The sequence below is a fragment of the Numenius arquata genome, chromosome 11 (genome assembly GCF_964106895.1).
Source record: "Numenius arquata chromosome 11, bNumArq3.hap1.1, whole genome shotgun sequence".
NCBI classification, from domain to species: domain Eukaryota; kingdom Metazoa; phylum Chordata; class Aves; order Charadriiformes; family Scolopacidae; genus Numenius; species Numenius arquata.
Genome location: NC_133586.1, coordinates 42,392,145 through 42,415,946, shown reverse-complemented (window position 1 = coordinate 42,415,946; position 23,802 = coordinate 42,392,145). Strand labels below are relative to the sequence as shown.

The 23,802-nt window shown below is 51.8% G+C and overlaps 1 protein-coding gene across 2 annotated transcripts in view; it reads left to right on the top strand.

The window, feature by feature from the left end:
• The window catches only part of JADE2 (jade family PHD finger 2), a 77,382-nt gene extending 57,467 nt beyond the window's left edge, over positions 1-19,915 (top strand). Inside the window, exons 8-11 of one of the 2 annotated variants that reach the window (XM_074156267.1) lie at positions 1,811-2,272; positions 8,287-8,404; positions 13,172-13,300; positions 15,182-19,915. In XM_074156267.1, the coding sequence (XP_074012368.1) occupies positions 1,811-2,272; positions 8,287-8,404; positions 13,172-13,300; positions 15,182-16,068 (1,596 nt within the window). In that variant the 3' untranslated portion in view covers positions 16,069-19,915. The remainder of the gene's footprint in view (positions 1-1,810; positions 2,273-8,286; positions 8,405-13,171; positions 13,301-15,181) is intronic. The other variant, XM_074156268.1, reaches the window with a different exon arrangement.
• Positions 19,916-23,802: the final 3,887 nt, after the last annotated feature.

Genomic DNA, 23,802 nt, shown 5'->3' with positions numbered 1-23,802 from the left:
CTGATATACTGACTGCACCGAATAAATCTGGGTGCTCTAAGTTAGGCTGGGGTCCCTCTGTCCCTCCTTCGTTACCAGAAATAAATAATTGAGAATGGACCTGATGCTTGAGCCCTGTGGGAGGCTGGGACAGGGCTTGTCCCATGGGATGGGCAGGACAGGCACCCGCTGCCCACCTCTGGTTTTTGCACGTTAGCAGATATTTTCACGAGCAATTTCAGGCTGGAATTAGGACATATTAAAAAAGGGTAAGTGGGGGCTAGGAATTAATAATCCGCTTGCTTTTGGTGCCTGCAGGAGTTAGTGCCCAGCATCCCTGCCCAGAGCCATGGCGGGGTCTGCATCCAGCTCTTCCTGCTGGTTTCAGAGGCTTTGGAGCAGGGCCTGGAAGTAGAGGACTTGGACACCACTTGCCTCTGCTGTTCTTGGCCCTGGCAAGAAAGCAAGTCTCTCGCTTTCATAAGCACCAGTGGATTCATAAACAAAGTCAAGGGAAAATATCTAAAAGCAGCAATGTCAAAAGTTCACACGCTGGGTGACTGAGCAGGAATTCAGGGCTGATGGGATGAAGATAAAAAGCCATAAAACTTCTGTTCCTCAACTACTACCAGAATATTTTTTTTTAAATTATTTTTTTGAATTAAAGTGCAGCAAAGCCCCAGTAAAACCCTGCAGCATCCCCAATGGTTTGCCATCAACATCCAGGAAATTTCACATGCCTCCGCCTGGTCCTTCAGGCCATGACTGCATTTTCATCCCCTACAAGAACAAGTCTTCTATAAATGCTGAAATACGGTGCCTACTGTAATAGGCCACTTAAAATGTCTCATTATTGCAGTTTAACCGGTCATTAGCAGCTGGAATAGACTGATTTCTTATAGGTTGTGGTTGAAATAATTACCTGACACTCCGAGCCATTAAAAACTGGTTAATGAGTAGAGGGGGAGAAGGTACTGACGTGGACATGGGCGCAGCGCTGGCTGGGGGGGGGTTCCTCTGTGGGAAACCAGGCTGAGATTTGTTGCCTGTGGGATCCAAAGTAATTTAAGCATGAGGGAAGTTAGGGAAATTGTTAAAAAATTAGTCTGATACAAGTTTGACAACAGTCTAGCCACTGTACTAGTTCTGAAAAGTTCATTTTGTGATGTTCTGCTCTGTATGTGCTGAGTTGCCTTTTTTTTTCCTTTTTTAATGGAGCTATTAGAGGCTGTGTAATTTCTAGAGGAGAAAGGCACCGTGCTCCGGGAGCGTTGGCTGCTTCTGAGATAACCACGTTTACTCATAACCTTTGACATATTCTTATGCTTTCAGTAAAAATGGCAAATTAGCTTTAGATGTGGTAAGAGTGGAGGAGCTTAAGGGTGAAATACAGGTGAAAATTTCTCCATCAGGAGAAATCCATTGACAGTCTTTGAGCATCCTGTTGGCCTGTGCTGTTGTCTATGGCTGTTGACATGTCTTGTTGGAAGAACCTCTGGAAGCTCCTGTTTATGGTAGGTGAAAGATGAGCAGGGCTCGTCACGGAGAATAATTAAAGCAGGTAAGGTGGGAAGGTGCTCGCTGATATCTAGTCAACCTTGGGTTTCTTCTGCTTGGGTTTGTGGTGTCTGGCCCATGGGTAAGACTTGGGCAATACAGATGTTCCTCCATAAGGAGTGCCTGTAGTGGAGCATCCATCACTTCATGGTAGGTGTTGTCACTCAGATGGGTGTCACGGCTTTTGTCATAAGCCTTATTGGTCCAGTTGCTAAGCAGTTCCTCCACTGATGATGCTTTGGCCTGGCAGTGAGCCCTGTTCTTCTCCCCGCAGTGCTCCATGCCCGCCTGCGTCACCGCGTTCCACGTCACCTGCGCCTTCGACCACAACCTGGACATGCGGACTATTCTAGCAGACAACGATGAAGTGAAGTTCAAGTCCTTCTGCCTTGAGCACAGCACCGGTGCCACCAAGTTGCCCGAGGAGGCACGGACAGAGCCCGACCAAGCCCAGCTGGACTTGGAGAAAGTCACGCTGCGGAAGCAGAAGCTCCAGCAGCTGGAGGAGGACTTCTATGAACTCGTGAAGCCTTCGGAGGTGGCGGAAAACCTTGACTTAAGCGAATCGCTGGTAGATTTTGTCTACCAGTACTGGAAGCTGAAGAGGAAAGCAAATTCCAACAAACCGCTGCTGACACCAAAAACGGATGAGGTGGACAACTTGGCCCAGCAAGAGCAGGACGTTCTCTACCGACGCTTAAAGCTCTTCATGCACCTCAGGCAAGACCTGGAGAGGGTGAGTAAGGTTTTGCCTTCAATGATGTACCAGTAAGTTCCATCGGGGCTGCTCTATTGTGTGCTGGCACCTCTTGACTCAGTTCAGCTCCCCTAACAGTTGCATCCCTTCATCTAGAGTGTTACTCAGGAGATGAGGGGCACACACATATCTCCCCACTTAGCCTTATCCCCAGGCAAGTCTTTTGAAATGTGGTGGATCACATGGAGCATCCAGTTCTCTCTGGTGCTCAGCATGTGTATGTCATCGCTGCCAAAACGCTGACACTGATGAAATAAATTAGTGGTGGTCTCAGCCGGGGGTTCAAAAGAGCAAATGTCTGCGGGGAGAGGTGCATCGGTGGCGCCGGGTGGCTGGGAGGCAGATGATGCTGCAGCTTATATCCACTATATCTTAACAGTCTCAAACCACAAAATTATCCTGTGCTGCCCCTCAGATGCTTTCCAGCAGCAAAGCACAGGAACACTTCATTTATTTCCTTCCCTTAAACATCAAAGACTGGGGTGGGGGAATGGCAGGAGTGAGCTGCGGGGCCAGCGGGACTGGGCATTCCCTGCCCTGCCGCAGCCGAAAGTGGGTCGGCTCCTCGGGGAGCTGCTGGTGGAGGCAGAGCAGTGCCGGAGGATGGAGCCTGAGGATGGAGCCGGGGGATGCAGGCAGAGGATGCAGGCAAAGGATGGAGCCGGGGGATGCAGGCAAAGGATGGAGCCGGGGGATGCAGGCAGAGGATGGAGCAGGGGGATGCAGGCAGAGGATGGAGCAGGGGGATGCAGGCAGAGGGTGCAGGCAGAGGATGGAGCCGGAGGATGCAGGCAGAGGATGGAGCAGGGGGATGCAGGCAGAGGGTGCAGGCAGAGGATGGAGCCGGGGGATGCAGGCAGAGGATGGAGCAGGGGGATGCAGGCAGAGGGTGCAGGCAGAGGATGGAGCCGGGGGATGCAGGCAGAGGGTGCAGGCAGAGGATGGAGCCAGGGGATGCAGGCAGAGGATGGAGCAGGGGGATGCAGGCAGAGGGTGCAGGCAGAGGATGGAGCCGGAGGATGCAGGCAGAGGATGCAGGCACCCGCAGCTCCCCATGGCACAGGGCATCCTTCCACAGGGGAGGGACCAGCCGCCTCCATGGCAGCTTTTTGGGGGAGCAGCGATGCCAAAGCAATGCCGGACCCCCCCAGCCTGCGCTTGTGGATTTGGCTGTCGTGGCTGCAGGGAGGGAAGGAGCAGGGATGGGGCAGAGGCAGGCTGGAGAGGAGGAGGGGCAGGAAAGGCAAGAAGCAAGGCAGGGGAGGAAGCACAGGGGAGGAAGCACAGCACCCGGGGTGAGATGGCAGGGAGGGGACAGTACCGTTGGTGTGGGGGGACAAGGGCACAGAACAGGGCAGCAGAGCCTGGCATGCAAGGACCAAGCTGCCTCTCCTCCTCTGCTTAAAACCCAAGCTCTGCCTGGTCCCCCCTCTCCTGCTCCGGCCAGAGGGGTGAATCCATGGCCCCTCCTTGGGTCCCCTCCTGACAGCCCACCCAGGGTGCAAAAACCGTGGAAGGGCTCAGGATGTTGCTGGGAGCAGGCAAGGAAGGAGGAAAGCAGGAAAATAACACTGCTTTGACCTGGTGGATGTGGTGCCGTGGTGCCCTGAGCTGAGGATGCTGCAGGGGATGTGCTGCTCCCTGGGAGGTGAAGGTGGCGGTGATGCTGCGCCTGCCCCTGCCTATCCCTGAGCCCTCTCTCCAAGCTGCTGTGGGTCTCTGGCATAATTTAACCCTTGGGGAGAAGGGCGGTGCGGGTGAGCACTGTGTTCATGCCCAGCTGGGGTTTCAGCTCTGGACCAGCCCTCCCCGGTCCCTTGCTGCATCCCCCTCCCCGGGCAGGTCTCGGAGCCTGAGAGCCTTCTCCTGTGTAAAGGCTTTTGGATTTCAAGCTATTGGTCTCTTTTCAGTGGTCCATCCAGCCTTCATCCCTGAATACATCATTGCCACCACTCTGTCCCTCCTTTGCTCCTGCCTTTGCCGCATCTTTTCCATCTCTGTGTTGGGCTGGTGCCACCATTAATGGGTCCCCAGCACAAAGCGGACAACAGGCTGCTGCTGCTGGATCTGGGAAGTTCAGCTCACTTTTTTCCCTCGTCTGCCTCTCTATATTGTAAATCTAAACCAGGCTGCTCCTACCTCCCTCTGCTCCCACTTGTTCCCAGCTTGACTTTCCCAGCTGCGGCGAGCCCAGTGTGCATCGCTGGGCACAGCGCCTTGCTCCAGGAGCTGCTTAATTCAAAGTCACGGCATGGCAGCTTCTCTTTGATTTCTTTCTGTCAAAACTACGGGTTTTACCAGCTTTCTCGTTTTTCCAGAGTTGCCTCCAGGCTTTGTGGGGGTCATTCCTCGTTCAGCCTCTGCTTAGCAACTCCCTGCCGGGTTCCGCCGCCTGGCCCTGGAAAAGCTGTTTGTTTGCTCTTCTTCCAAGAGGGGGGAACAATAAACACTGGCCGGATCAAAGTCCAGTGCTCAGATGGGTGATAGGGGTTTAAATCCCACTCCTGCCAGCGCATCCCAGGTGTCTGATCTGTCTGTCGGTGCCGTTCACAGCCGCCCCCTTTCCCTTGCAAATGGTGAGGCATCACATCACATAGGGGTGGGAGAGGAGCAGCCTGGAGGGGTGGCCTTCAAAGGGTGTCCTACGAGGCATCGCGTTGCTATCTTAGTGTTTTCAGCACTTAAATCTGGCAGGAATGGTTGTGATTTTGGGGGCTGATAATGGTGCCTGGATCCAAGAGTTGGGGAGGCAGAAGCAGCCGGGCGGATGGAGTGGGGGGAGCCGGGATGACGGCGTTTCCCTCTGCCAGCCCTGAACCGCTGTCATTTCTGCACTTCCCAGCGTCAGCAAATTAAAGCTATTGCCTGGGAATCCTTATGGCCTTTTTTAAACCTCTTTTCTATTTTTTTTTTTTTTTTTTTTTTATATCAGAAGCTTTTTCCATGAACTGGTTGTTTAATTTAGCTTTAACAAAAAAAACTGTGGTTTCCAGGCTTTCATACCAGCACCTAAGCTTGGCTTGGGGAAGCGGCGCTGGGCGGCGTTTAGCTGTGGAAGTGTGTGTAAATACCAGCAGTCTCTAAGCAGAGCACAAGTAATGTTTTCTTCCAGGAATATCAAATCACGGAGAAGAGATACCGCCAAACACTTGGAGACGCAGGTTGCCAGAGGCAGTTGTTTCCCTCATAAAGAAATTTTAGTTTGATGTTTTCTCCAATCCAGAACACACACACAAAAAAGAGGGAATATAGTACAATGTACAGCATATAGCTCGCTGCTTTGTATTTGCAGCTGGGGGATTCAACAAAAAAAAAGAGCAGCGTTTTCTCCTATATAAATAAGTGTTTCTAAATTGTCCTTAGGTAAGATCGATGCTATTAGGGGGTGGCCACAGTTGTCCTGCTCCTTCTCAGCCTTTGGTGGCAGACACTAGGTAAGCGTGGGACGAGGTCCTGGCTTGCTTTGTCACCGTGAAAGGCACAAAGGTTCCCGACCCCGCAGGGACAGTCCCCCAAGCCTGGAAATACCCCAGCCTTCCTCTGTACAGAGGTGTTTGAGGACGAGGAGGGGGAGGAATCGGAGACATCAGGGTCACACGTGAGTGTGGATGTACCCACGCGCATCACTGCCTGTGCCACCGCTCAGGCCACCTCCTCTCTGCCTTCTTGCAGGCAGTTTCGCTCTTTCACAGCGCCAGGAAGCTGAGTAAACGCCGTCAAATCCTGTGGGCTGCCATTAGCATTTTCTGTTTCGCAGCAGCCGAAACCCTCCCGTTTCCTCCGACAGCCCGGATGCCCGCCGCAGCCATGGTGACGGAGCCCGGCTCTCCAGCCGCCCTTACGCGGGGCTGGCCAAGAGCGTGGCACTGACATTTGTCACCAGGCAGATGCCAGCGGGTGTCGCACACCTCTGGGGCTGCTGGGGGGTGTTGGGGTATTTATCAGCAGCCCTGTGTGCCGAGCGGGGTTTAACTGCTGCTGCAGTAGCGTTTGTGCCTTGCGCTTTGCTGTTTGCATTTAGGGTTTCCTGCTTGGTTAATAAAATTGCCTGAACCGGGACAAAACGCACCAGCGGTTTGCAGGGAGATGGGGAGCAAGTGGGAGGAGTAACCGTGGGGAGAGGAGGATGCTGACCAGATTTGGGGCAGGGGAGCCACACCGGTACGTGGCTACCGCCCTGGGCCAGCGTGGCCTGGATGTTTTGCTGGATTTTCTATGCTCTGTCCTGGCATTTGCTTTAGTGCAGTGGGTAGTTTTGTGAGGCTCTGACGTTCAGCAGTTCGGTAGCCTCATACAGAATCACAGAATGATACAGGGTTGGAAGGATCCTCTGGAGATCATCTAGTCCAACCCCCCCTGCCAAAGCAGGTCCACCCAGAGCAGGTTGCACAGGAACTTGTCCAGGTGAGTTTGAATGTCTCCAGAGACAGAGACTCCACCACCTCCCTGGGCAGCCAGGGCTCTGCCACCCTCAAAGTAAAGAAGTTCCTCCTCATGTTTAGGTGGAACTTCTTACATTCAAGTTTGTGCCCGTTGCCTCTTGTCCTGTCGCTGGGCACCACTGAAAGAAGAGCGGCCCCGTCCTCTTGACACCCACCCTTTGAGTACTTATCAGCATTGATCAGATCCCCCCTCAGATACCTGCAGCTCCATCCCGGCTCTGCCCCTTCCCTGCACCAGTTGTGGGCAGAGGGTCTCTCCCTCCCTGCAAAAGGAGCCGTTTGTGGATGAGAACTGACATATTGACCCAGGGCACCGAGGTACCCCTCAGCATTTGGCATTTTTTTGGAGCATATTTCTATGTGGGGTGTGAACAGGGCACGTGTGTGGTGCCACTGCAGGGATGGATGATGCTCGGATGCTCGAAGCTCTGTGTGTCTGCTGGACCTTCCTATAACTCTATTATAGCGCTCCTTCTACAGCATCTTCCCTCCCGAGACGTTCCAGATCCTTTAGAGGCATTAACTTCTTCATATAGGTCTGTGAAAATTAACAGGAGATTAAAGCAGCACCGTTGCTGTACCTGGGTAAGATCACAAAATAATTTGCCTGTTTCTCCTGGCTCTGCTCCCCTTTTTTTTGGGGTCTTGGTCACTTTGTGCTCTGACGTGTATCAACAGCAGAGTTAAAGGGTGGGCTGCAAAATGTACTGGAAGTTAATCCTGAGTGTTTGGAGCTGCTGAGCATCGCGCTGGGCCCCGTTTGACGCCCTGCTGTGTTTTTCGGGCTGAATTTGTGCCCTCCGAAGCACCGATGCCAAAGTGCAAACCCTGCCTGTGGGCTCGGGCCTTTGATGGGAGAAGTTAAAGATTAACGTGCTTATTGTTCGTGTTCAGGAGAAGACAGGAGAGAGGGGGAGGGAGACTTTCCTCCCCTGCCTGGGGAGGTTTTCGGACCTGGGGCTGCCCTCCGGGGCAGGACGGTCCCAGCTCGCTGCTGTCCCAAGCGCTGGGAGCGGTGGTGGCCAAGCTGTCCCCAGTGTTGGGACAGAGGCTGAAGGAGCCGTGCTTGGGGTTTCCAAGGCTGTTCTGGTTTGGGGGTGGGTGCCCCGCTCATGCTGGCCGCTATCTGCAGGGCTTTGCAGGGAGACTTGGTGCTACAAGAGGGACGTGCTAGTGGGGCAAGCAAAGCCGTGTCTCTGGAGATACCGTGCTTCCTTTTTGCAGCTTTTGTACGCTCCGTGAGTGTGCTGGAGAAGCCGGCCAGCCCTCCTCATCCTCCCCTGTGGGGTCTTGGCTGTCAGAGCCAGAACATCTAGGCTGTGAATCATTCACTGCATGGTTTTGTCCCGTATATGTCACACAGTTTGGATCAGGAGCCCTCACCTCTAGTCCCGGCGCATCCAGAGAGCCCCGGTAGGAGGTTTGGTGCAGCACGGATGATGGTGAGGTGAAGAGAGACCAAGTCTCAGGGCGACACAAGCAGAGACACAGCTTGAGGGGACCCTCTTCGAGCCCTGCCTAAACCAGACGCTGTTTCTTGTGTTTCTGTAGGTTAGAAATCTCTGTTACATGGTGACGAGACGGGAGAAAATGAAACACACCATTTGTAAACTCCAGGAGCAGATCTTCCATCTCCAGATGAAGCTTATTGAGAAAGATCTTTACCCAGGTCAGTACCGTTTACCAGAGCTGCTTCTCCCAGACGCTCTCCCTGCCGTCCTCTGAAGCCAAAGGCTCAGCCCCAACCCCAAGGGAACCAGAGCTGCCCTGTCCCCTGCCGTCTTATTTAAGTATGGTTCATATGTTGACCCTTTGCCCATCACAGAATGGTACGGGGTTGGAAGGGACCTCTGGAGATCATCTCGTCCAACCCCCCTGCCAGAGCAGGGCCACCCAGAGCAGGTTGCACAGGAACGTGTCCAGGCAGGTTTTGAATGTCTCCAGAGAAGGAGACTCCACCACCTCTCTGGGCAGCCTCTTCCAGGGCTCTGCCACCCTCAAAGTAAAGAAGTTCCTCCTCATGTTTAGATGGAACTTCTTACGTTCAAGTTTGTGCCCATTTCCTCTTGTCCTGAAGGACATCTCCAATTTTGCCCATCTCCAGTTTTGTTCAGAAAAGCACAATAAAGCCATACGCTGGGTGACCGGAGTGTTGGAGCTCCCGGGAATGGGTCAGAAGGACCCAGCTTTTGGTTAGGCGGTGATGCTAAAGCAGCGTTTCGGTGACTTAAGTGGAGTTGGAGCTGTTTGGGAGGAGATGGCAGATCCTGGGCATGGGGCTGCTGGTCTTGGGGCTGGTCCAGGGCAGCTGGCTCCCTGGCACGGGTCAGCAGCCCTCGCGTTGGACTCGGTGCAGATGCCTTTGGCTCTGTCAGGAATCAAAGGTTACGCTGCTGGTGGGATGTCTGTTGCTCCTTTAGCTCTGGTCGGCTGCAGTTCTCTGCTCCACATCCCTATTAGTGGAGAACATCACACCACTACATGAAAAACCTCTGGCACCTTTTTTTTTTTAAGGAACTGAAATAAAGTTGATTCTCTTATGTCCTTTTTTTTTTTTTTTTTCCTTTTTGCACAAGCAGTGCCGGAGCCCAGAGCTCCTGCTCCCTCCTCCTTTTCCCTTTGGTGGCAGCTCAGACCAAACCCTGTGGCTGCAGAACAGTTTTTCCAGCAGCAGCATCTGGCGCTTTGGCAGGCTCTTCCGACGGTTGTTGTGTTTGTGGCTTTGGAGTTGCGTTTGAAGCCATCACATGGTTGGGGTTTCTTCAGGAACCGTCTGGGCTGAGCTTTCCTTGACAAAAGTTTCCTTTGACTGAAGTTTCGGAGGCTAGGAAACATGTACGTTGGGATGTTTGTGACTTGGAGCCTCTGCAAATTCCTCTCGATGGCCAGAGCCAGGCAGCAATGTGGGGCAGGAGTGGCGGGGACCCCAGGGATTGCTCTGGGGAGATGTGGGTCCTGTAAATCTTGGTCCGTGTGACACAGATCAGTGACACTGTGTGTTGCTCTCTATGTCCTTGCTGAACCAGCGATAACACAAAACATAAAATGATGTTCCCGGCTGTTCCCACCAACCAGAGACCCCACGATGCTCATCCCAAGAGCCATTCCCTGGCACCTGGGGACTCTGTGCTGGGTGGTGCTCCCAGCAGTGATGCTGCTGGCGGCAGGTCCAGCTGGGGATAAAAATGTGGATATCGGGTGGATAAAAAAGAGCAACAAACTCAGATCCTGACGGCAGATGCCAGGCGCTGTTGCTGCAGGGCTTTGTAGGTTTTCGGGGGGGACCTCATGATGCTCTTCAGCTGGGCGAACCCTCTTTAACTTTTGCAGCTCTTAGGAGGAGACGGGCACAGGGTACTTTGCCAGGAAGGGTTTTTGAGCTCACCTCCCTCGCAAACATGGTGTTAGGTGGCTGGAAATGCCCCTGGGGACCTGCATTCCCCAAAATGGTACATGCCCGACCCTGGCTGTAATGCAGCGATGGGGTGGGAGGTGGCACCTCCTCCCGGGACCCTCCCCAGCGTGGTGGGGATGCCGGCCAGCGAGGAGGAGGCGTGTTGGGACTCTGCTGCTCGTGTTTTGGGGCTGTCTGCACTGCTGTTGTGCCGTCGCCCTTCTGGAAAATGTTATGTGTGTACTCAGGGAAAAGCACTGCTGCCATTACCGTCATGTTTCTCCTGCCTAAAGGTGAGTGATAGAGACAACCCGGCGGAGAGAGGGTGACTCAGGCAGGGATTGGTGTGCAGGCTGGGGGATTGCTTCATAGCTTTTGATGCAAATGTTCTTCTCTCCTACCCCAAATGGCTGGCGTTTGCCAGTTCTTTTTCTACTCTGACCTGACCGAGCTGAGCTGCTCATCTCTCTGGGATGGGTTTTTTGGTTGAGCCTGAGCAGGGACTGGTTGAGCTGCTGCCAGGGAAAGGGTCTGGCTGTGGGAATTTGGTCCTGAGATCTCCAGGTGGTTTGGGCATCTGCATCCTTCCCATGCTGGGGGGACATTAAGGACCCAAGAGCCTTTTGGCATTGATGCGCAGGGTCTCCCAAGCTCAGGAGGAATTCCCTTGCTGGGATGTAGCATCAGGCCATAAATTACGATCCCAAATGTGGGAAGAGGGGATGGCCTGCTTAGCTGTGACAGTCACAGTGCAGGCAAGCACAGCATCGGGCTGTGGTCTTCTTGCTGATCTCCAGGTCCTGCCAGATGGCAGGAGCGAGCCCTGGGGCTGGTAGCAGCACAGTACGGAGGGGCAGCCAGTGGGGAGGAGATCAGAGAAGGGTTCAGCTTTCAGCTGCCCCCTTCCCAGGGCAGCTACACATCCCTGCCCGTGCCACCCCTGCGTGGCAGCGCACAGCAGAGCCGTGGAAAGCAGCCCTGTCTTTATTTTCTGCTTCAGCTCCTAGCTGTCTCATCCCAGTTCCATCCCAAACACGCACCATTACAGACCCCGATGCTACCGAGCGCTCCCAGCACCCACACATTTGCTAAGCCATCCCGTGCCAGTTGATGACACTTAGAAATAAAGATACTTGGCTCCCAGTGGGACCAAAGCTATGGATAACTCACCACTGCGTTTCCCATCACTACAAAGCCCTGACTGGTTTGAAATCGGGGGGACGGTTCCTGTAGCATCCCCTCTGCACAGCTCCCGACCGGGCTGCTCTGGGGTTTCTTGGAGAAAAGAAGAAATCTCCATTATTTTGCCTGGATGAGGCCAGTTTTTAACTGCTGTGACAGTAGTCATCGACCGACATCTGTTGGGGTTATTCCAAAGATGGTTTTGGCACAAAGGTTTTTTTGGAACGGCTCCCACATAAAACTCCAAACTGGAGGGGTTTATTTTTTCCGCTGACAAATGATCATTTAAGCAGGAGATTTTTAATAAAATTACTGAGAACTGCCTGTGTAAAACGAACCCACATCTCTCCCCTGTATTTCTCTTGCATGGAGTGGAAAGTAAAGTAAACACTGTCTGGCTTTGAAACACGGCTGCTATTTTGACAAGTTCCTTTTCAAAAAGTCCTGCTCGGGTTTCTCTTTAGCCGCATTGTGCTGTCTAAACGAAGTTAGATTTTTATTTTGTAAGCGGGGTGAAAAATGTGTCTGCCTTTCTCTAGTTACTTGGCAGGAACGCAGCAAATAATAGCAGTTTTGCTTTTGCTTTTCTTTCTTTCGGTGAGTCCTTGGGTCAGGATGGGTTCCTGGCTTGGCAGCCCCGGGACTGTAAATCCTCCATAAATCCAGACTCGGGCAGGTGCAATGCGAATTCCCTCCCCTCCTCGCCCAGTACATTTCCACTGCCGCAGCAAGGGGAGAGCAGAGGTTATTCCCTCGGACCCAGTCAGTCCGCGGCCCCTCCGCTGAGGCTGGTTTTGCAGGTCTGCTGCCGGCTGACACCACAAATCAATTCCGTTCTTAAAATCCTGGCTCCGAGAGCTGCACAGCTTGTACGGCTTCAACCTACGGGCCAGACTCTGAAAAGTCTTGCCTCCACTTCCATCAGCCACCCACATTTTGGTTTAAGGGCAGTATTTTTCTCCTTCTGAAAATTAATAGTAGTTTTAGCATGGACTTCTGTGGGAGAGTGACCCAGTGGAGTAGGTAGAAGCTGTTGAAGTATTTTGCTTGGCAATACAAGTCGTACTTTTGTAGGGTATTTGTCCCGTTTACCCAAGAGGAATAAATCCAGTAGAAGTTCAAAGCCATTTAGGAAATATTGATTTTTAGCTGAATGTCTCCGTAGCTAAGACTTACATCCCTGGCTTTCCATAGGCAACACTGGTCATCTTTCCTACTCCATTTACTTATGCTCAATAGACTGCTTAAGTTTTATAGCTCTGGGTGTTTTTTTCACCCCTGCACAGTATGAGCACGAGCAGTTACTATCACCGAAAGGTCAAATCAAATCAAGGTCTGCTTTAAAACGCTGCCGGTAGGTAGCATTGCTGTCAAACATGCTTTGCAGCTGAATCCCTCCAGGAGATGCTCTTGTCGGTGACGGGTGACACACCGCTGGGTTTGGAGGTCCCCATGTCTCCTGGAAGGTGTCTGAGCAGGGTTTGGGGTTACTCCCTTCAGCGGCTCCCGCAGGTCCTCACCCCAAAGCCCTGGTCCGGGAGGATACGGCGGTGGCTGTAGGGTCTCCAGCGAGTTCCCTGCCTTCAGTAGGGCTGCTCCTGCCCCCACGCTAAGTTCATGTCCAAGGCCCAAACCTCTTTTTTTTTATATAACCTATGGGATTCAGATTCTCTTAACCTATAGAGACCTTAGGCTGCAGTTGGCCAAAAAGCGGCCGCTGTTCTCCCTTTGGCTTGGAGTTGTTTGCAGCTCTGGCCCAGGTCTCCACCGCAGGGTTGTGCCCCAGGGGAACTTGCTCACAGCAGCATCCCTCGTGCCTCGTCTCACACGGAGTTTTCCTTTTTTTCTGAAAAATGCCAGAACAAACTGGGAAGAAGACAAAGGGTAAGAAAAGTGACCCGAGAAGGAAAGGAAGAGATGGTAGAAAAAATAGTCCTGAGAAGAAAGAGAAAAGGAAATCAGTCAACGAAACTGTGTTGGGACAACTGGGTAAGTCTGATTTTATGGCTGCAGAGTTGACCCGTGCTGCTGGAGGCTCCCTGTTTCGGGGAGCGGGGTTTAGAGTCCCAGCCCCTGATCCCTCCTTGCACGTACACGGTGGAATTACACCTGAGGCCGTGGGAGCCTCTTCCGTGTCTCCCTTGTGGGCATCAGCCTGAATTACCGAGCTCCTACAGGAGACACCGTGTTGGAGACATGGTCCCTGGTGGGGCAGGGGGTGTAAAATCCTCCGCCGCAGCCCCAGGGGATTGGGACAATGTGTGACAACCCCTGTGTGATGTGCTGCTGAAGCGTGATTTGGCTTTGCGGTGATAAAATCAGACTTACCCACCCCGCAGCAGGGCTAACCCCCCCGTGTCTTCTGCGCTGCGCACTGATGATGACCGCGGCGCCTGGGCCGTGCATTTTCATGGCATACACCATCCAGGACTGTGTGGTCGCGCCGGTGGTCCAGGAGCATCCAAGGAGGCAGGCACAAAGCACAGCTGGGCTCCTGAATTCCCTCGGGGGGCGAGGAGATCCAGGCTGGCTCTGCGGATGCTTCACCCACCTCCGGCTCTCCCCCATCAGCTGCAGACAGGGTTGGGGGAGGGAGGGGGGAGTAAAAAAAACAGAGCAAAAAGGTCTCGTTTGACACAATCCTTGGCAACTGCATCTGGTTTTTATATGGAATTGGGATTTTGTTTGACTTCCTCCAGCGGCATGTGGGGCTGGAGGGGATGAGTTCGTGCGTTCTCAGCTGCCCCACGGGTGCACTGGTCCCATGGGGCTCTCGGACAGTCTGAGGGTGCTATAAAACCCTCCTGGGGGTACAGAGAGTTTCTGTGGGAGGTCTGGGCTGCCCTGCCTTGCTCTGCTTTGCCCATTGCTCACCCCGACGCTGCTGTGTTACGTTCATCTCAAAGCTCTTGGGTTTTAGGCAGGAGCCCCTTTGGAAACGGGGTGTTTGCTGCATCCCGTTTGCTCCATCCATAAAACCAGCTCTGATGTCGAACCTGTGGGTTTCTGCTACGGGGATTAATCCGGCGTGTGTGTGTGCAGGTACATGCCTTCCCAGTTGCTAATTACACCCGGCCCAGCCCACAATGCTTGCTTTTGCTCTCAGAGATAATTACTAGGAAGTTTTTCGGCTGTTTCCATCCCAGCCTGTCATCTCTGCCTCCTCTTCTTCAGTTTTCACACCTCCCAGGTATTCGGAGGTGTTCTCAGACCTACCTCCTGCCCTCCCTGCCTTTGCACGGGAATGTGTTTCCCACCCGTGCTGGGGCAGGTTGGGGCTCAGCATCTTCGCTGCAGAAGGATGCTCCGTTTAGATTCCGGGAGGCTGATGGAGTGTTGGATGAGAGGGACCACTCGGGTTGTTGTGCTGTGACCTCAGTAGACCCCAAATTCAGCATCAGTGCTGGAGTAAACCCCCTTCTGTGCCTTGATGTGGTGCATGGTGGTTGATCTTATCTGTTCACCTACAGGAGAGATGGGGAGGGACTCTTGATCAGGGAGGGGAGCCATAGGAGGAGGGGGAAGGGTTTGACACTGAAAGAGGGGAGATTTAGATTAGAGATTAAGAAGAAATTCTTTGCTGTGAGGGTGGTGAGAGCCTGGCCCAGGTTGCCCAGAGAAGCTGTGGCTGCCCCATCCCTGGAGGGGTTCAAGGCCAGGTTGGAGGGGGCTTGGAGCAACCTGGTCTGGTGGGAGGTGTCCCTGCCCATGGCAGCAGGGTTGAAACGAAATGACCTTTGAAGTCCCTTCCAACCTGAACGATTCTATGATCTTTTGAGTGTTTCTCTGGTGCTGGGGAGTTTCAGTGAAGTTGGTGGCGGTGGCAGTTCCTGACTTCTAAACCAATCTTCCCCTTAATGTTTTTTCCAGGCTTGTCAACCTCCTTCCCCATCGACGGGACCTTCTTCAACAGCTGGTTGGCACAGTCGGTCCAGATCACCGCCGAGAACATGGCCATGAGTGAGTGGTCCCTCAACAATGCCCACCACGAGGACAGCACCCCCGGCCTCTCCGAGGAACTCCTCCAGGACGAGGAGACCTTGCTGAGCTTCATGATGGACCATTCCCTCCGGTCCCCGTTCAAGCAGAGCGAGGCCACAAAGAAAGTGAAAAGCAGAACGAGAACGAACACTAAGAAAAAGCTGCCCAGGAGCAGCCCCCCCGCCCTGGGTGGGAGCCACCCGGAGAGCTCGGAGCCCTGGACTAACAACGCCAGCGACTTGTCAGATGATGCCACCAAGCCCTTGGCTCCCGATTCCAGACCGGGCAAGTCGGAGAAAGGGGGGGCGAAGCTTCCCACCGACCGCAAAGGGTCGGGAGAGGCAAAAAGGGCGGCCAAGAAGGGCTCTCTGCCCAAAGCCGGCGAGTCTCACCCCCCGGCCGGGGCCAGGGGCTGCCTCAGCATGGAGGAGGAGGAGGAGGAGGAAGAGGAGGAGGAAGAGGAGGAAGAGACGCCGCGCTGCGCTCAGCCGGAGCCCAGCCCCGCGGCCAAAGTGCCTGACTCCGTAGGTAGCCCCAAAACCGTCGTGCGGTTCAAATTACCAAAGGAGAGCCGAGGGACTCGGCGGTCGCAGCCCCCCAAGCCCGAGGGCGCCGGCGGAGCATCCCTGCGTCGTTTCGAGGCCGAGACGGACGGCTACTTCTCCGACGCAGAGATGAGCGACTCGGATGGGGAGTCCCGCGGCGGCAGGGCGCAGCGGGGCCAGCTGGATGCGGCCGGCGAGGACATCGTCAGGATGAGCATCCTGGCGTCCTAACTCCTCCTCCCGGCCCCGCCGGCTCCACGAGGCCTCAACCCAGTTACAACTGCCATGTCCAATTCCTGCCTGGTGTCACAGCAAAAGGGGGATTTTTAATATGTGTATATAGTTGGAAATTCGGCACTGTTGTCTTTCTCTTCTCTATACGCCTGAGATCCAGCTTCAGCTTCACCGACATCGATGACCGTGACAGCAGTGGTCCCTCCCTGGCTCCCCAATGTCCCCCCGCTTCCCGGGAATGCCCGGCGGGACCGATGCCAGGGGATGCCGAGAGGGCAGAGGGTGCCGGTACCCGTGCTTTCTGCAGGGATGACAGTTTAATTAATGGGCATTATTTAACGAGGGGCAGATTTCTGCCCGGGACGGTTGCCCCCAGAGCAGGGAGCGAGCGGAGGGTACGGTAGCGGCCAGCTGCGGGAGGGGAAATAAATACCCGCCTGTGTGCGCGTATACGAGGAAGCAAAATAAGCGATACTAAAATAAATAATGACTAAAGCACAAAAAGCTTGTTGGAGGAAAGCGCTTGGGGTGGAAGAGAGCAATGTTACGTTTCTATTTTTAGGAAAAAAAACCAAAACATACCCTCGGTCGTTATTTTTCCCCTCACCTTTCCATCTGGTCGGGATCCGTCCAGGGGCCAGGATGCAGAACTTCTCCCCGTCCCTGCCCCGTGGGATGCGGGCGGCGTTGGACCCCGCTGGGGCCATCAGAAAAACCCAAGTGATTTACTCAGGTGAATCGGTCAGCTGCTTGGCAAGCTGGGAAGTGGAAAACGCCGGGCAGGATGGAGGAGAAAAGCATCCTCTTAAAACCAGGGTGAGGAGTCGGGGGTGGTTTAACCCCAGAGGTTGAGCGAAGTTCTTCTGCCCCTGCTTCTCTCCCGTGGTCCCACCGTGAAATCCTCTTTGCACAACAAAATCCTTAGCCCCGAGGGTAAATGTACCATCACCGAGGGGAAATGGAAACGCTTGCCTTCACCATTCTGTTTTCCTACTAAACGCTACAATGGAAAATGGTGAATTTATTCCTCCCCATCCTTTTTTTTTATTATTATTATTCTTAAATCCTGGTTACAAGCTGTTGACTTGTTGTGGGAGGGTGATTCACAGAAGCTGACATTATAAATATTACAATAATTTAATGCATAAAATGTCCCCAATAAGCCTTAAATGTTGTTTAAAAGCCCATGTTACCTACGAGTCAGGCGAATTTCCATGTTTGCACTTAATTGCACCATTACTTCGGTTTTGGCTTCAAAGGTCACAGTTAAGTCGTGCTACGTGTTTTATTGGAGTGACCCCAGTGTGAGCTCAGGGAACAAAAAAAAAAAAAAAAGGAATTCACTGAAACTTTTGTTGTTGTTGTTTTTTAAAAATAAAAAATGTTTAAAAAAAAAAAACTTAAAAAAAAAAAAAAATACAAACCAAACCTGGGACACTTCTGCAACCGGTTAAACCCATCACTAAACAAAAAAACCCTGCAATTGTCAAACCAATCAGTCAAATAGTTTTGTGGATGCCAAAGAATATTTTGACAGTCAAGCAGCACAGCCAGAAACCGGAAACTTGTCATTACGAAAAAAAAAAAAAAATAAATAAAATTGGAAGTTATTTAGCAACAAAGGACTAAAGACACAACTCATAACACACTGCTGCGGCGTTAGGTTCCAAGCTTGCTCCGAGGGATGCTGCTGCTCCGAGACCGCATCCTGCCGTTTTGATTTCTGATGCTTTTTGCTCATTTCACTGTGAGCTTTCTTTTTGAAACTCTAGAGATTCCTTCGATCGATGTTTTAGAGTAGATCATCTCTATCAGCCTTCCAAAGTCCTTATTAGCGATTAAATTGCAGCAGAGATGGGCGACGCCAGCCCAGCTCACCCCAGGCCTTGGCGAGCGGCGGGGGGGGCTTGGGGGTCGGACGCCCAGCGCCCGCTCCCGGCCCCGGCTGAGCCCCACACGAACCCGGCTGAGACTGATCCTACCTGGGGTGGGGATGGGGGGGTGGGAAAAAAAAAATCTTCCTCATATGGGAGAAATGTTACACGCGTTATTAGCAGGAAAAAAAAACCAAACCAAACCAACCAACTAACCGAAAATCAACAAAACGGGAACCACTTTTGTTATAAATTCGCATAATCCGTCGAGGTTGGAATTGAAAATCTGCTCATTAATTAAGGCTCAGTATGTTCAGATAATGTTAAATACAGTAAATAGGACTTAGTTTATCTTATCAGGCTTGCTAGCTTTAGCTACAGTATCCTAGTATAAGAGTCATAACAATAATCAATATGCTGCCTTTTAATGAATCTTGCTTCCGTGTGCTTCACTCAATTATGGTTAAAAAAATAAAAAAGCAATCCACAAATCTCACTGTACACAGCTCCATTCATCAGCTTCTGCACTACTTGTCTTCTCAGTACAGGAAAGCAAAAAGGGGGGAGACTTTAAAGAACAACCAACCCGGCGCCACCAGCGCCAGGCAATAAAACAGTTTGAAACGCTCCCAAAAAATGTCACTTTTGCCATCGGGAAATGGTGTTTAGGTGGGGAAAGCGAAAGGGGGCTGGTGGAGCATGGCAGACCCGGGGAGAAAAATGGGCTGGGGGGGAATAAGAGAGGAGAAAAGGGGCACCCACGGAGGGAAGGGGCTCTGGCGAGAGCTGGAGCATCCCCCTGCCCGGTGTGTCCTCGCCATCACCTCGCCTCGGAGCAGGGGAGCCCGGCCTTCGGGAGAGAAAATGCACATGGCAAATATTTTTGATGTTGCTGTAAATGTATTTTGAAATGAATCGAAGTTTTAAAAAAAAAAAATAATAAAAAATAAAGGGTTTATTTTAGTAGAGAAATGTTGTCTTTTAAGATGTATAAACTGCAGGAATCGACGTTTGCACTGTCGGAGCGGCCGTGTCCCCGGAGAAGCGGCTGCCGTTGGTAGCTGGGATGAGGATGCAAAAAAAAAAAAAAAGAATTGCATCACGCCCCCATCATGGACCACAGCCCCCAACATCAGCCCCAGCCCCGACGGCTGCGGGCTTTCCCGAGGGCACCTCCGATTCCACACACCCCTCTTCCCCCATACCCAGTTTTTAAATTATTATTATTATTATTTTGCCTGCACCTATTTTACGGGGTTTGGGTGCCTGCTGCCCCACAGAGCCCCCGCCCAAAGGTGGTGGGGGGGGTGGAATGGAGCCGGGATGCAGGACCGGGGATGCAGGACTGGGATGCGGGAGCGGGATGCAGGAGCAGGAGGATGATGCTGCAGGGCAGGGCGTGAGGTTTGGTTGTTCTTTAAAGGACATTTCCCCCCGCAGTTTGCGCCATTCCACATACGAAACAGACCCACTTCACATCAGTTACAGGAAACGATATGAATGTCGCAGGAGGAGAAACCCTTCTGTTTTCTTTGTTTCAAAGAACGTGATGTGCCATTTGTTAATATAAAAGAGAAATATTGAAAATATATTGAAAAGAGCAATTTTAAATTATTTTTGGCTTATGTTGCAATATTTATTTTCTTGTATTAGAAATTCCTTTGTAGAGAAAAAATGTATTTTTCATTAATGCAAAAACCTATTTCTCCTTTTTGTACATTTTCCATGTTAGTTAATCCTTAAAGCAATATAATGTTATCAAACTCGTTCTGTGTGAGACTGTATTATGCATGCTATTTGTGTTGCCTTGGAATAGCTCTGTCTGCCATTATTTTCATCCTGTTTAGATACAGTGTATGCTTTAATACACATTGGGACCATGGCCCATTGCTTATGAAAAAAAAAAAACAAAAACCACCCCTTTGCATTCCTCAATGTGTTGGCAAATGCAGTCAATAAAGCAGTGTTTTCTGTGTACCTCCGTGTCGGTGTAGTGAGCAGGGTCACACAGACCAGAGGGCCCCTTGGAGCATCCCAAGGGATGCAGCTCAGCGCGTGGGGATGTGGGGCTGGTCCCACCCTGCTGATAGTTGCCCCTGAACAGCAAATTTCCGAATTTCCATTGCTTTTCCATTTACGTTTCTGTTGCCAGACCTCAGCGAGCGCCTGGGGAACGCAGCTGGAGGCATTTGTCACAGCTGGAGGGGAAAGCCCAAGCAAGAGGGTGCTCACAAAGTCCCCCATGCTTGAAGTTTCTGTAATTCAAGGGAACCACCTTTCTCCTGGAGATAATCTAGAATTGCCTGGGTTGGAAGGGACCTTTAAGATCATCTAGTCCAACCATCAACCTAACTGATAAAAACCCATCACTAACCCATGTCTCCAAGCACTATGTCAACCCGGCTTTTAAATACCTCCAGGGATGGTGCCTCAACCCCTTCCCTGGGCAGCCCATTCCAAGGCTTAATAACCCTTTCCGTGTCAAAATTGTTCCTAATCTCCAATCTGAACCTCCCCTGGTGCAATTTGAGGCCGTTTCCTCTTGTCCCATCGCCTGTTCCTTGGGAGAAGAGACCGACCCCCCCCCCCCCCCGGCTACCTCCTCCTTTCAGGGAGTTGTAGAGAGCGAGAAGGTCTCCCCTCAGCCTCCTTTTCTCCAGGCTGAACACCCCCAGCTCCCTCAGCCGCTCCTCATAAGAGAGGTCTGTTCTCCAGACCCCTCACCAGCTCTGTTGCCCTTCTCTGGACCCGCTCCAGCACCTCAGTGTCTTTTTTGTGGTAAAAAGGGCCCAAAACTGGACACAGCCTTCAAGGTGGGGCCTCAGCAGTACAGGGGGACGATCACCTCCCTACTCCTACTCCCCGTGCTGTTCCTGAGACAGGCCAGGATGCTGTTGGCCTTCTTGACCACCTGGGCACACTGCTGGCTCATGTTCAGGTGACAGTCGACCAACACCCCCAGGTCCTTTTCTGCCGGGCAGCTCCAGCCACTCTGCCCCAAGATTTAAATCTTGTTTTGCAACCTTGGAGCAAAACATGCAGGGGAAGCCCCGCTGTGAGACGGGAGGTTTGGAGGAGCAGCTTTACTTTATTTCAGCAAATACTCAAGCTGGGTGCCGGGACCCCCTCCCACGAGATGTGGGACCCATTGGCATGTGACCACTTCCTTCATCTGGGCAGGCAATTAGTCATCAAGGAATCATTGGCCATTGGCTTTCTTGTCTTACCTCTTTGGCGTTTCCTAACACCTTTTTTTTTTTTTTTCCTTATAAAATTGACCAAGTGCCCAAACTGCTGAAGGGAAATGAGATATTTAATAGACATACTTTGTCCAATTTATTACCAAAGTGATTAATCAGGGAAATCATGGTGCAGAGTGAAGATGGCATTAAAACCATCCATCTGAGATGGGTCTTCTGGGGGGGTGGGGGAAGGAGAGAAGGAAATCCACCTTTAAACTACCATGGCCTTATATTTCGTTCTTAAATGAAAAGGCAAAGGATCAGTTTATTGCAAACTAAGGATTTTATTACTGGGCTGTGTTATTGCTCGCAGTGCCCGGGGCACCCCAGTGATGAACTCAAACTCCTGGCTGGTCCACGGAGCCCCACGGCGCAGGCGCGATGCCCGCAGCATCATGCATGAACCCGTCTGTCCAGAGCCAGGAGTCATCTTCTGTAATAAGTTTTTCACCTGTTCTAGGCAGGGAGATATTAAAGAGTTTGATTTCATAAAGCAGGGAGCGAGGCCAGCCCAATGTGCTTCTGGTTTGAGACAAACCCTTTGGTTTGACTCCCCTGATTTACCTCCTCAAGCCCTGGGGATGCTCCTGGCCCTGGGATACTCCCAAAAAGTCCGAGGGACGATGACACACAGCACGGCAAGGCCTGGTAGGTCTGATGCTGGGGAACGCAGAACAATGTCCTTACAAACCAGCAGGGATTTCGTCTCCAAAATATCTGAGCCTCGTGGGAGAGAGAGCTGGCCAAATTCCTGGGAAGATACATCCCAGCCTCTGGCACCTGTATTAGAGCAGAGATGGCTGGGATGGTACGGCTGGATGTGTCGTGGGAAATGGAACTCAAATGCCTGGAAATAAAGTGAGAGAGAAGAAAATTTGGGGCATCTTGAAAGGACTACATTGCCCTTGTACATGCCTCCTTTCCCAGAGAGCTGATACTAGTGACAATAACCGAGATGACAATGAAACCAACCCACCAACAACAGCTCAGCTCCTTATTCCTGGCATCCTTCTTAGGAAAGCACCTTCTAGCCCAACCAGCTGGCTTTCCTCTGCAGTGAGGAGCAACACGAGGACAGGACCCAAACCTGTGCCTTGCCCCATTGCTCATCACCAGTTGAGAGCTACCAGCACTGGTCCCCAAACCACTAGCCACGGGGTCACTGCTGGTTTTCCAGGCTCCTAGCAGAGCAGGGACAGCCCTGGGACACCAGAGCTCCATCAGCAGCACCACATCATCCTTCCACAGCCCAACCTGAGAAATATTTCCCCAATAAAGTTACAAAAAGCTATTCCTATTAAAATATATATATATTTTAGGCACTTTTAGCACATAGGGTTTCCCTGTGTTGTTTGCTTGGGGTTTGCCATAGTGCCCTCATCACAGATGGTGCCGAATGCCTTGATTGGGAGCGAACAGGCTAAGAATCATTCCAGTTTAATTGCAAAATAAATGTTAGGCTCTCCCCTATACATTTTGCATAAGGATTGCAAGTGCCACCGTAAATACTAATGGGGTAAATATGCCCCAGTGTCAGTAAATCATCGTCGACGGATGTGAAAATGAATTAATTTCCCTTCAACTTATCCTGAAAGAATTGCAGTAAGATCTTGTTTTATTGTGTTTGATTAAGTGCTACTGGCATAACATAATTTCCCCTAACCATTAAAAACGCTGGTGCTGTTCTTCCGCATAAATGCCTCTAATGTGATGAGAGTGTATTTAATATTTACTCTTCCAAAGTTAATACATTTAGGGGAGACATTTTGTGCTCTAAAAATAGTTCCTTGGTCTTGGATTTCCATGTAGGGCTGTGAAATGATGTGTCTGCCGTGATTGCAACAGATGAATAAGAAGAAGAACAAAAAAAACCTCTAAAAAAATAAACAAACCTATGACTAACCCACAAAGTAAGGAAAAAAAAAATCCTGCTCCAGCCAACGCCGGCCCTGGCTGAACCGGCTGGGTTTCACAACCTCTGCCTTGATGTCTTGCCCGTCCCAAACTCCACTTGACAAACTCCTTCCCTGCTCATTTAACACACGAGTTAAAAATAGACTCATGCTGTGATGTGCAGGGTTCAACTGGGCACCTTTTTTGGGGGGGAGGATTAGTGTGGGGGAGTAGGAATCATAGAATCCTAGATTGGTTCGAGTCAGAAGGGACCTTAAAGACCATCTAGTTCCAACCCCCTGCCACGGGCAAGGACACCTCCCACCAGACCAGGTTGCTCAAAGCCCTGTACAGCCTGGTCTTGACCACCAGGAGTGATGAGAATGGGCTGGTTTTGCTTGTGGGCAGCCCCTTCCACTCCTGTGATGACCCCATACGCCGGAGATCATCCACGGAGTCATGGTGGGGAGGTGTTCAGATCCCAACCAAGCAGTTTTGGGGGCACAAGGTGAGCCCACAGCTTTGCCTGTATCCTTCCCTGACCCATGAGAACGCGTCACAGGTGCTGATCATGGACCTTGTCTACACAGGGGTATCAAAAATGCAAATAGAAACCAATTTATAGGGGAATTTGAAGGAGACAGGAGGAACACAGCCCCCTTCCAGTCAGGAGTTAGATGCTGAGGGGGTGTTGTCTGTGCTGTGGCTGCCGTCAGAAATGA